The sequence below is a fragment of the Lissotriton helveticus genome, chromosome 7 (assembly GCF_964261635.1).
Source record: "Lissotriton helveticus chromosome 7, aLisHel1.1, whole genome shotgun sequence".
In the NCBI taxonomy this organism is placed as follows: Eukaryota; Metazoa; Chordata; class Amphibia; order Caudata; family Salamandridae; genus Lissotriton; species Lissotriton helveticus.
In genome coordinates this window covers 286,075,482-286,089,155 of record NC_136068.1, presented here as the reverse complement: position 1 = coordinate 286,089,155, position 13,674 = coordinate 286,075,482, and the positions used below count along the sequence as shown (strand labels likewise).

Sequence of the window (13,674 nt, the reverse complement as noted above, 5' to 3'; positions counted from 1 at the left end):
CCGCTCCTGGCCACTGATTATCTGAAACAACCACTGAGAGTGCACAGTTTTCTAGTGGATTTCGCTTCCATTAACCAGACTATTGCTCCAGCAGGTCTTACCATAGTTGATTCCTTTTTTGGAGAATTGAACCTTCAGAGCTGGGTTACTTTCCATGGACCATGCAGCTTGACATAACAGTAGCGCGAAGTATATTTTGGGCAGCATCCTTAACGCTACTCTTTGATTTTCCTGCAAAAATGGGGAAAAGGGATAAACAGATAATGTAAACCAGACTTGCGATCATTGAGTCAGTGCACATGAAAAGCCATATCCTCCCTTTTTATCACAAAACGTGGCAGGTCAGTGACCTGAGTGCAAGTGGTAGTTGCTACTTCAACCAGCAATGTTCTTAGGCCAGGGGACCAGACCAGTGACTTTCATACAGGTGAGCATCCAACAAATAACACTTGTAAACAACAAGGGTTCCCTGTGAGAACAAATGAAAAACAACCCCTAGGTCAGGGAATAATCCAGTGGAGATAACTACCTAGGCAGTAATTCTAAAATAATGACAAAGTCAGTACTGATTATACCACACAATTAATAATCTCAAGGATATCCTTGAGATTATTAATTGTGTATTGTGTATTGATCATGTTAGGACCTAAGAGACCCGAACAGTGTTTCCTTTTCTAAAGAGACCACATTGTATATATAAGTTGTTTTTAATGAAATTTTATACATGTAAAGAAAATACTGTGATAACTGACAATGGATAAAAAATTAAACTAGATTTGTTTTATTTTCAGAAAGTTGTAAATCTGTCTTGAGAAAGGCGCTGGTCGCCGAAACGCGTCGACACACAACTTACTCTTCTATGTACAAGAATTTTTTATGTTATGGTTGATATATATTCAATTTTTATGGAATGTATATTTTTAGCTATTGATTTATATCATTGTAATAAAATTGTGTAACTATTTGGAAACTGTTTACTCTTAGTGTTGGTCCTTTCATGACTTTGTCATTATTTTAGAATTACTGCCTAGGTAGTTATCTCCACTGCATCCAACAAATAACCACATGACAAAAAGTTTAGAGAGTACAACAGGCTCATGATAGGAGGGCAGCCATCAGAGGAAAGTCGAGTGACCTGGTAATATACGTTTCATTACGTCAGGGCTTATATTTTATTTGTTGGAGGTTGTATTTGCATATATTGCACCACACACTATGAAATTAAAATGTATCAAATACAAGGGTGTTTTTTGCTTCTGCTTTAATGGTTTGCCATAAAACTCCCTAATCTTGTTCTTCCATTTCTACGGTCTTTTCATGCCATTAATAGTTTGCAATTTGTTTAGGTAAACAATTTAGATAGTACTATTATCAAATCAATACGAAATCTAAAGATCATAAACTAAGAGAATAGTACTATCTGTTAAAATACGTACAAATTTGCCTAGCACCCAAAATTCATAAAGATTTACACACTGTACACACTGTCAGTGGTCTAATCAAATGATTTCCATTTACACAGCCTTCCTAATGGTGTTATAGATTGGATAAAACCTTAAAGGAGACCTCACAAACTGTTATCAACTGCCAGTAATTGGTTTTATAGTAATAGGAGCATTGTGGTGTATTAAATTCTGCAGAAGGCAAGACAGTCAGTGCTGCAGTTTCTATTCAGACCACATAATTTTCAGTTGCAAGTCCTTTGATGTGGTGTTTCATGCATCAGTAAGTAACTCAAATTGTCAGCACAATCAACCATCTGACATCCAAAAAGTCCTGCAGTCATGATAACTTTTTCTCACAACAGTTATCATTGGGAGAACCCACGTATATACACTGTGAGAAACTGGGATGTTGGTTGAATGGGGGTGACCCCTGTTCAAGCAACAGCCACGGTCCCTGTCAGGGTGACCCACAATGTCACTAAATTAACCTGTGCTTAGACCTTGGTAGCTTGGCACAAAAAGCAGTCAGGCTTGTAAAGCATTTATGCAGCACACAAACAGCAATAACATGAGAAACACAACATAAGAAAAATCCCACACCACTTTAGAAAATTAAAGCGAATTTTAACAAATTATTTGACACCAAAACAAAAAAATCCAATCAATAGAACCAGAGTTATACATTTTAATGTCAAAAATAGCACCTATATGATCAAAGCACCAACTATGGACATTAAGTCGCACGAGACATATGGCCGACCATGATGGAGTGTGAGTCGGATATAAGATGTGGATTGGGTCCAGTTGGTGCTAACCTTGGACCTACCTTTGACGTACGGACTTTTCAAGAAAATGTTCAGACAAGGTTAATTTCAATTGGCAAGGCTGCAGGCAGGAGCGTCGTCATCAGGGAGCCGCTGGACAAAGTCCCTCTGAAATTTCTAAGTTCTGACTTATTCTCTTTTTTTGGAAGTCCAAAAAACTCCAGTAGGATGAGGGACGCAATTGTAGCTGATGAGAGTTCCAAGAGGCCAGATACCCCTTAGGTGAGAAAGTAGGGGTAGCAGCCACGAAGTCAGGTCCGACTGGCAATGCTTCTTAGGCAGATAGATGAGCAGATTGTCCCAGTCTTCTTTCTGTTTTCAGAGCAAGTTTTAGTCAAACATTTTTTAAGTCCCCTGTTGTGGATTTTGGTTATCTGAGCACTTTTCACGCCACAAACCTGGGTCCAGGACTGGAGGGGTATCCAATCGGTCGTTTAGGACTCACTCAGGCTGGATTCAGGTGTGGGTTCAAGATAGTTGAAGCCTTTTCAGTCCCTGGGGCTCTGCCCTGGAGGCTAGCCAACTAGCCCTTGAAGAAACTCTGGTAATCCTGGACTCAATTGAGAAAGCAAGGCTCAAGCAGTATAGCATGCCTCAGAGGGTTCAAGGCAGGCTGCAGCCTGCAGAACAGTACTTCTAGGTGCAGCAAAACAGTCTTGTGAAGTACACAGCAGGTCACAGCAGTGGACAGTTCTCTGAGATGCCTTCCGCAGGTCCAGAAAACATACTGAACAGTATGTCTGAAGGTCCCTTTTTTAGACCTTGTGTCTTCTTTGAAGTAGTAAAGGTTTCCAGAGAATTTCCTTTGAAGTGCTTGAAGTTTCCTGACTCCCCTGTACCAATGCATTCGTGACAAGGACTTTGTGTGAAGTCAGCGTAAAGCCTATTCAGTTGCAAGTGGGACAGTGCCCTGCTCTGCTCCCACATCCTGCCACTTGATGTTCCATTCAGGCACACCTAATATCTCTATTTTTTGGATGTCTAGGAGGAATACACAAAGTCCAACTGCCAGCCACACCAAATCATGTTACCTAGGACAGGATGCAGGCAGCAAATAGTAAGGGCATGAAAATGCCAACTTTTTAAAAGTGCCATTTTCAAAATTGAAATTTAAAGTCCTACTTTACAATTTAAGAGATTTTTTAATTACTATTTCTTACATTCCAAATATGAAATGACTCCTGTTCTTATTCAAAAGTAAGTACTTAGTAAATATAATAAGGCATCCTAATGTTATCCTATGGGACAGGTAGGCTTCAAAGTAGTGATTTCTTTTAGGAGTTTGTCATTACAAGGACATGTCAAACTTAAAGGTACATGGCCAACCTTTTAATTAGAATGCACCCTACTCTGTGGGTTACCTAGAGCCTCCCTTAGGGGTGACATATGTGCAATAAAAGTGAAGCGTAACTCTTGGCAAAGGGCGTTATAGTGCCAAGTCTAACAAGCAGGTTGACACTGAATTGAGGCTGCAATGGCGGACCTGGTGTACGTTTAAGGGGCTACTTTAGTGGGCAGTACAATTAGTGATGTAGATCCGGCATACCAGACGGGTCCCATCGCAGATCTACGGCGGTTCTATCACGAAACGCCAAGAACCGGCTCGCCCCATTGTGCGCGACCACTTCTTCAACGTCAGGCACAAGCAAGTCAGCAGTTCCGCCGCCCGACGCCATTCGTATCACAGAACTCTAAGCACAGGCTTGCCCAATTGTGTACGGCGACTCTGAACTCCTCCAACGCTAAGCACAACAGCACGCCAGGAGATACGCCTCATACACCCAGTGCCTGTTTTAGATCTCTAACAGTGAAGATGCATCAGGAGGCCGCCTAAGCATAACTGTCAGGCGCCCCAGATGGACTGATGCCTCCCACCACCGGGTCCCCCCACGCCGTGATCGCCCCTCTACTAAGTACTCCGACTTGTTAAAAATACATTCGGGCAAAATGTTTATTGTAGTCCTGAAGATGATCCCATTTTAATTTTTGGAGACAGGGATCGAAACGTAACGTCGACAGTTTGTGCAGTACTGCTTCCCTTCTCAATCTTGTTACATGTGTTGCAGTTACTGTCGGTTCTGAGCTTATGAAAAACTTTATTGTACTTTAAGCCACCGTTTTTCTCCAACTTGTTTGCCTGTTATTCTATCCTTCCCCCATGTATTGTCCTTTCCTTTTCCCTGACTTGGTACAGGCTTGTGCCCAGTAAACTGTGGCTTGTTCCACTTCCTAAATCTTGTATATATGCACAAAATTCTTAAAATAAATACCTCCCTGTCCGGCTGGACATTGGAGTAAAAGATACATAGTCTTCATTTTAAGTCTATGCCTATTCTCACTTGTTATATTTTCCCATAGCTTAGGACCTTTGTTACCTTTAAACGTAGATCCACTTGTAGCATTTACTTTACAGGCCCAGGGTACATGGAGTGCACCTTACTAGGGACTTATAGGTACATTAAATATGCCAGTTATGGATAAGCCAATGTTACTATGTTTTCAGAAGAAAGCACATGCATTTCAGCACTGGCAAGTGGTGGCAAGGTGCCCAGAGTCCTAAGGCCAACAAGAACAAATGCAGAAAAAAAGGAGAGGAGGAAGGCAAAATGTCTGGGGGTAACCCTGCATAAAGGGCAATTTCCAACACATGTATATGTATTTTAGGAAGCCTGACATGTTTGTGATGATGTTAATGACAATCTAGCCTGACATGGAGTTAAATATCATCAGTGCACTTTTGTAACTGCATCATTCCCTGTGTGACTCAGTATGGAACGTGTTATTTTCATGAATACAGAACGAATTCTCAGTTTCTTCCTGCAGATTGATTCGAATGATTGGGCCTAAAGGGCCTTTCTTGGGCTCCTGCCTCAGTTTTCCTGTCACTCTAAAAGCACTTAATAAGCACCAGTACCTTTTGCAACAGAGAGATCAAGTAGAATTAAAAGTTCAGGTTGGACATCAAGGCAAGAGAGCAGAACGTCTTGAATATCAGCTTTTGCTGCCTGTGTACCACTCCCTAATCTAGAAGCTGATTTGGATGAGCTGTAGAACATTGGTTCTTCTAAAAAGCTGATCTGTTACCATATCCTCTGCAATTATGATAATAGATCATGGGCTTGAAACTGGTGTACAGTTTGACATTTTCAGCAGGTCGGCCACAGTTTTTTAATTTGTATTATTTGATATTTCACAACTCTCCCATGCCTTCTCTCTTTCTCTTACTTGCATTCTCTTCTTCTCTTCTTTATCCCTCTCATTCTCCTTTTCTTTACCTCTTTTGGTTGCCTCACCTGATCTTTGTCAAAGAAAAAGTAAGGGTTGAGTCAGTGGAAGGGAACTCTATTAGGCTGAAGGGCCAGACGTCTTCCAGGTCCTTGTGAAAAGTATTGACCTATCACTTCGGCTGATCATCACTTGCAGGTTATTTCTGGGTTGGTACAGGTGTGATATTTCAAGCACTTATTTTCAAGCATCCTCACTTACATTTGAAGAGCCTTAATTTGGCTGGTCTGGAGACCTGTAATATTGGTTGAAAGTAGAGTAGTGACTGCCACAGTTAAGATATAACTAGTCTCTTTTATGGATTTTCCAGGATGTCATCATGACATAGGAACTTTAAAGAAAGGCATTAAAATATACCTATATGAATAGTTCAAGATTACAGGAAATCCTATCAAGTTATCTTAATGTATAAATCCCCCTGGTAAGCTCACCATGCAGTTGAATAGAGTACCTAGCCAAGTGCATTTGAAATGGTATACTTTTTACAAATGTTTACAATGACGTTGAACAACACAGTACCTGTGCCAAGAGGATAATTAATTTAGTAAGGAGTTCCCGAACCAAATTCATAAACACAATATGGTTAGGCCACAACAGAGTTCTAAGTCAGTTTCCGTTTCACTACTGGTAACAATGGCACAAGCAAATAGGCAATTCTTGAGCAAACTTTGAGGTAAGTTTAAGTAATACAAAAAAATCATTAAAGTTAAGACCAAGCAATAAATCTCCCAAACCAGTTTCGAAATGTTAAAAAAAAATTAAAAGTGAATTGGTATAAAACGGTTCAAATCAGGTAATGATAACAAATGTATGGATTTTTAAGACACATAAAATACAAAGAAAACAGAAAGCACTACTCAATATCATCATTTTCATGAGGAGTACCTAGGAGCGATTTTAGGCTGACTGCAATGGAGTTGGGGCATGCGAATCCAGTGACTTGCACTGCTCAAAGGTTTTTAATCAAGGATTTCTTAGTCTTCTAGTTCGCAAAATTCTCCAATGTGGCAATTTGGGATCCAGACATTGGCAAAAGCCCATCAAACTCAGATATGTTGTCATTGTGCTCCAGCCGAAGCCTTCAGTTTGGGCACCTAAAGCTTTGAGCAGGACACAGATTGATTTTGGAGCAACTTCACCTAGCTCCCAAACTTTAACTTTTTACTTCATCACTTTTTTCTTCCAATATGTTTCGGTGAATCAAGTCTGGATGCTGTAACCAAAGAGGGCTGCACAATGCTGGATACCATCAATGTGAGATCCTGCTGAAGCCTTTTTCACCTTGACAAATGTTCTAAGCTGGTTGACTTGAAAATCCTTGTTTCCGTAGGGTGCACTCTCCTTAGAAACCTGGCCTAGGTACCTGTTCCAGATTTATCAAGAAGTCGTGTAGCACAGCAAAGCACAGACAATAAAGCTGCTTTGCGTTGCATGAAAGGGAGAGAGCAGAGCAGTGCCATATATATGAAGATGTGGTGCTGTTCTGCTCTCTCCGTGCACTGTTGAACTTTAGGCATCAAAGAGCCAATGCAGACACCCTGCACCAAGTGCAAGAGTGTCTGCTTTGTCCGAAGTATAGGTATTGTATCGGAAGGGATCCTTTCCAATTAAACACCTATGCTTCAAGGCTATTCCCACTTTGTATGTGTGCTGCACAATGCAACACACATGTACACTGGGAAAAATAAGGAGGAATTAAAACATTTCTTCTCATTGCTTCAGTCTCAAGAAGGGCTAGAAATTCAGCTCAGATCCCTTTGTACAATTCTTTGTATATAAGGATTTGCATCAAACCCCATGATTGGTTGCGTGGGAACACCCATGGTCTACCCATAGAGTGCCTCCGGGACACAAAGTAATGCAAGACAGCACATTGCACAACTTTGTGTTTCTTTGGGTTACTATCCAATACAAATCCTTATTTGCATTGAATAGCAAATCCCACCTGAACACTTTACATGGGCTTTTCTGTTACAAATGTTACGCAAACCTGACGCAAAGCATTTGTAAATCTGAGCCACGGAGTTTAAAAAGCTCCCAAACATTTATTCATGCTGGTAACAACAGTCCTGGTATCTCATACAACCCATAGCCCCCAGAGAAGGTTTCTAGGCAACAGGCCTCTATCCAGACAGATGTATTTTAAAGTTTGTACTACTCTAATATTAACAGGAGGCCTGCAACTCTTAGAGATCAGTCGCAGTCCATGGGTGTCAGTTGTCTTTCTTCTCCAGCAATCAGGCGGAATCTTTTGTCTTCAAGGTCCAAGGATGTTCAGAGGCAAAGGTATACGTGTAGTCTTTTTCTTATCATGTGCACATGAATTGATTGCAGAGTTCCCTAATTCAGTCCTGTCAACTTTCACATGGAAAAAAAATCTGCTGGTGCAGCATCCCCTTTTTACCTTTACTACAAATCCTTCCAGAGAGCCTCATTTAACATTACACTAGCCTTCTTTCCTGTGTACAAGTAAGGTATTCACTTTCAAAAACACCCACATTGAAATGAGGGAACCTCCTCTCTCCTTATGCTGTACATCGGTTTTTGCCTTCAGTGGGCACATAAAATTGTGTGACACAACAGGGAATGAATGATTTCCACTCCTGTGGCTATCATTCAGGACCTCAACTTCAAGGAAAGAACCATTGAGGCAGTCCTTTGTATTGACATCTGTTCATGATTCACCCCTGCTAAGCGGACACTGTTGGCACACTGTTGGTATCCTTCTCACTCCCCGAAGTTGCTCTATTTTCCTCCCTGAGGGAAATCGATGACAGCTCTTCTGGAATAATGTTTACAGTCTAAAAAGTTGGGTTCCCAGGAGAACAGGTTATAATGTAGTCTGATTTCTAGCAGCTCAAAGTACCTTTTTAAAAGTTAACTTTCCAATATATTTATCAAAAATCAGCTTTCACCAAGGAAAATGATTTTGAAAGTAAATAAAAAGAGCGTTGAAATATTTTTTCTAACTTTTTACCAGGCTGAGTTGAAAGAATTGGCTTTTATTCCTACTCAAGCCTGTTCAAAGAAATGGTGTTTGACCCCCACACGCCATATATTTTAGTCTTAGGTTTCAGTGGTGCATATAAACACTGCAGCCCACATGCCACATTTAGCTCTCATGCCACTGTGCATTTTCTTTGCCAACTTAGCATGGCCTTACTTGAAAGCTGAATATGTGTATTGGATTTATTCAATTACCAAGTGTGTATTGGTGCTGTGACACTAATTAGGACTGGCATGGTGCTCAGAGTCCTCAGGCTACCAAACCCAAATAATAAATGTTGATGTACTACTAGAAAATAATATATTTTCTTAAAACATGGCTTCAGCTAATGAATTCCAGAAACAGGGAGGAAGAGGGAAGCAAACACTTTGGTCAAAGCTCGGTAGAAAAGTCCTCTTGCAAGTATGCTATGAATAATGCCCACCATTTACATTCAGTAGTTGGTGAAATTATTGATTTGACCATCTACATTTGCCATAGCATTCCATTAATCACATAGAAATGGCTAAAAGAGACTGGAAACTACCCATTCTAGAGAAATCCCTGTTAGCCACTCCATTCTGAGGGTGAATAGAGGTAATGTTCAGTGTAGGGGGGTAGCGACTACCTACAGGCATGATAGAAATGTTTAGCCATGCCAATCAGACCAGATTTAAGCATATGAACCCCTGGGCACTCATAATGAGTGGCTACTTCATTTTGAGGCAGTTTGTTGTGGAAGTGGCGGCCCACTCAGATTTATGAGAACCTCAAGAATTCAGTGGATCACTTTTTCTTTTACCCAGAGATGTTGTCTGCTGACAGCGCTGAACTCTTAAGATGAATATCTGGTGGGAATCTGAACCATAACTGCTCAGTCCTCCAGCAATTTCTCTTTTCTCGGGTATTCCCCAGAGCTCATCTCAAAAAGGGCCAGATTTTTCCTTTCCTCAGGTTACTAGTAGACCTGGTCTCATTACTTCGAAGGTAGTCAAATACCAGCCCATTAGTCAGGACACTCCTAATGATGATAATGTTTGAAGTAAACCTGTCTGCAACTGTGACCTTTATAATTGTGTGGTGTCACACCCAAAAAAATATTGGAATTGGAGAACAGTTTGCTAGATATTTTACCTTTGACTTTGTAATCCAACTCCTAAGTTGACCTTTTTATGATTTTGACATTAGAATCTTGGAATCCCACAATATTAATGCAACTAACGTTTGAAAAGCTTTAGATGGATTTGATTTTTTCAAATACACTTTATAGGTCCCTCATGGTAAAGGGTGAATTTACGACAGGGTGCTTACATCTGGCCCCTGTGTTGGAAAAGCTACCATAATAATGCTGGACTGGACAAATTATTATGGTTTCTTTCAAACAGCTAAAGGATAAGCTGTAAAGATTAATTTTTACCCCATTAACATCCTCCTGTGTTAGCTGTAAATCTTAGGATCCCATTCATATAAAAACATAGTTGAGTACAAAATATCCTACTAGTGGGGATCCAATTGATACACTAAGTTTACATATTGATGCCCTCTTTCCATTTGTGGTAGAAAATGGCTCTTTGAAAACTAACATGAAACCGACAAAAAGTACAGTGGAAACTAATTACATAGGCACAGATCTGACATTATGAAAAATAATTACATGGGGACGGATCCGACCCTATCGAAAAAGAATCTATGCCCTTTAGGTCTTGCAAAGGAAACCACACTCCACAATCCTGTAGGATAGTGTCTGATGTGTAGCCAAGTAAATAGTTTACATAGGGTAGGATCTATCTCCATGTAATTAGTTTACATAAGGGTTTGTTATTATCACACTTGTAGGGTGTTTTTTGGATTGGACACTTAAACTAGCTGGACTACTGACCCGATCGTATGTAGATTAGGTTTCGAACGGTCCTGACAAATTGCCCTAGTTCATCCATGACTACTTTGTTGGCCAGAAACATGTTGACCCTCTTTTAAATAGATCACTGGACACATGTATGGACATCATTTACTTCACTGTTTCAGGTCCCTTTTAGATATGCCAGAATCCATCAACTCAATAAAAAAGTCTTTTGGTGGCTTTAACCATTTTTATCCCTTCTTACTTTCTTTACCATTCTACACTTTTAGCACCCTTCCTTTAGGGTCTTCACCGGATAGTAACTTCTAAAAAGATCTCTGGCAAAGAGCCCCCTTGAGGGGCCTGGTGGGCATTGCAGCATCGGCCCAACAAGGAGCTGCCTGATGTTAAATCAAGCCACCCAACTCAATGGATGAGGGCTCTTGCTTCTGAATATTCATATTCCTCTAACCTTTCTTGACATGGGTATGATACCTACGGGATCTCTCATTTTACCCTTCTTACGAATTGCTTGCTCTTTGTATATTCAAAAGTTAGAGTGATTACCAGGCACCAGGAGAATAATACTACTTTGGCTATGGTACATGTGGGTGTTATATTAGAAAATACAATGTCCAGTGAAGGCACAAACCCATCCCTTCAATTGGAACAAAGGATGAATGAAATGGGAACTGGCTACAGCAGATGCAGTCTGTCTTTCAATGTACAGGTGGCAACTGGCTTGAATTTTAAAGCAGGGCGGAGATCTACCTGCAAGCAGGTGCAGTGAAGAACTTAAACGGGGGTGGGGGGCGGGCTGTTTCCCCAGTTCCCCTTCCTCATCTTTCAAAATATCGACTTATGCAATAACCACTCCACAGCAACTGTAATGCATTGGAAAACTATATAAAGGGAACATTAATGTCAAACTTTGGACTAACATACATATACTGACAGGTAGACATTTACATTTATGCAAGTGGAATTGGGGGAAGAAAATATTAAACAGGATATTTTACCATGTTATGCATTTTTATTGATCGGTATGGTTCATGGAAGGATGCCATATTAGTAACTGCTTGTATGTGAAACTGACCTCTGAAAAGGATTAAAAGATGCATACACACAGGGTGGCAGATATTTCTGGACAATGTTGCGATTATATTTTCCATAAATTGAGTATAAACGCTGGAAGTGAGGTCACGCTACCAAGAATAATTCAGTGCCACTTCAAAAGTAATTGTATACACGAAATTTGTGTGCACATAGGTGCTGATATAAAAAAAAGTAAAACAGCAAATTGTGGTGCACATGAAGCAAAGTTGTTGAAATCATTGTAAGCATTGTGTTGATTAGTTACCATTATAAAAATCCTCAGGCACGGTGCAAAATTGCATAGTGCCGCCCGAGCTCCTGCGCAACCTTAGTAAATAACCCTGTGAATGACCAAGTTAAAGTTTAGGGAGGAAGTGAAAGAAATTACTTAAAATAATGTCCATGAAAATGTTGTTATCACTTATATGTAGCAAAGTAAATAAAACTAAGGAGTTGTGAGTTACATGTATTTATTATATTGGTGGCATTATAGTTGTGCATTATTTCCAAAGTGCAGTCTGCGCCAATGCCTTGAGGAGATGTGAATTTATGCTTCTAATCATTATATATACTTAATAATGTAAGATATTACTGGGCACACAGACCACATTGGCAGTGATATATTGTTGAAGTTGAGGAGCAGATCACACCCCTAAAAAAAGGAAAGAAACCATTTTCTGGGATGGTCAACCAAACTATTGTGATTTTAGAGTGTGGGTTTTCGGTGGTTGCATGTGTGGTGTCATGGGTGAGGTTTGTAGGTGTTCTCCAATCATATTTCGATGATGGTGAAAACAGCCATTCCTCAATGTGTCCTTGAGTTATACTTGTATGACTTTATAACCACTTAATGTTGTGCTGCTAAGTATGAATCGTATGAATCCCCTCATGTACTTCTTGTAAACATTGTCACATACCATGTAAAGAGCTCTGATACCTTCGGGTCTAGCTAGCGCTATATAAAACTCAAGATATTAATGATAACCAGTAACTAGTGGAATAAACTTGTAAAATAGCTTTTGTACTAGCTCACAAAGTCGTGTCTTAGATGCACACTGCATTAGGAGTGAGAGAGAGGAATACAGATAATAGTGCAGTGCAGTGCTGCTCATACCTGAAGGTGCTGTCTTGGTCCCAGGTCCTGGTTAGAGCTACCTTAGGCTTCCTTGCTTGAACAGGACTGAGAAAGGACCCAGAGTGCTTGACATATATACAGGTCACAAGGGAATCTGGGCAGAGCAGGGTGTAATTATGCTAATGATAATTATTGCTTTTGGACAAAGGGTGTGGAACTAGGTGATCGAGGAGAAGAGAATTTGGGATAGTAACCGTGCAGGGTATCTGAGGCAGAGGAGTTATGAGGTGAAGAAGGCCAGAGAGTATGATGCAGGGGGCCAAAGCAAATGCAGAAAAGTGACGTGAAGAGGTGAACACCTGTTCAAAAATCCTAAATGCAGGAAATGATTGTATGCGTGTAAACACATGTTGAGCTGCGGGTGACTCTTAAAGTGTCTACTGCAGACTTGTAAATGAAGGTGTGTTTAATATGGGAGAAGCTTTGCACAACTTGAAAAACCAGAAATCCCTTCAGCCTTTGATTCAGTCCAAAAGCAATAACACTTTACATGTCTGGCACTTTTTGTTTGTTGTGCAATAGCATCAAAAAGATGATTATGAGATGTTGCCCTCTTCAAGGGCATGGACTCCACTGCAAATTGTCCGCTAATTAGTCTGGAAATTTGCCCCTGCCTCCCAGAGATGCCAGCCAGACCACTGTGGAGGTCCCTTAGTGTCTCTTTAGGAATGGGGAAAAATTGAGAATTGGATTTAACAGAATTGATTCAAATGGTTATACACCATTCTTGCTCAGATTTTCACCCAGAGCGTTCGACTGATTTGAGCAGCCAGTTTCCCCAGAGTGAAATCAATGGGCCGGAAGTTTTTCCGTGTTAACTGTAGTAACAATGGGCTGGTACACTCAGCTACTGGATCCAAAAGAGATTATGGGCAACTCATAATGAGGTCCCCCAATGATAGAACTCTTCAGAAAGTCCTAGTCTAGATAATACACATTGATTCGTAGACTACATGTTGTGGTTTATTAGTTACTTTGAATGCCTTATTTAGGAGTTGGGGGGATGTTTGTGAAAAAGATGTATATCTGAACTACTATTAAATTATGGTGATGAGATTAATGTA

At 40.4% G+C, this 13,674-nt stretch overlaps 1 protein-coding gene across 1 annotated transcript in view; it reads right to left on the bottom strand.

Moving 5' to 3' along the window:
• Nucleotides 1-12,741, bottom strand: part of LOC144768430 (BPI fold-containing family C protein-like) — a 72,685-nt gene extending 59,944 nt beyond the window's left edge. The window contains exons 1-2 of the mRNA XM_078652076.1: nt 12,590-12,741; nt 102-231 (exon numbers count right to left, since the gene is read on the bottom strand). Of these exons, the coding sequence (XP_078508202.1) occupies nt 102-207 (106 nt within the window). The 5' untranslated portion in view covers nt 208-231; nt 12,590-12,741. The remainder of the gene's footprint in view (nt 1-101; nt 232-12,589) is intronic.
• Nucleotides 12,742-13,674: the final 933 nt, after the last annotated feature.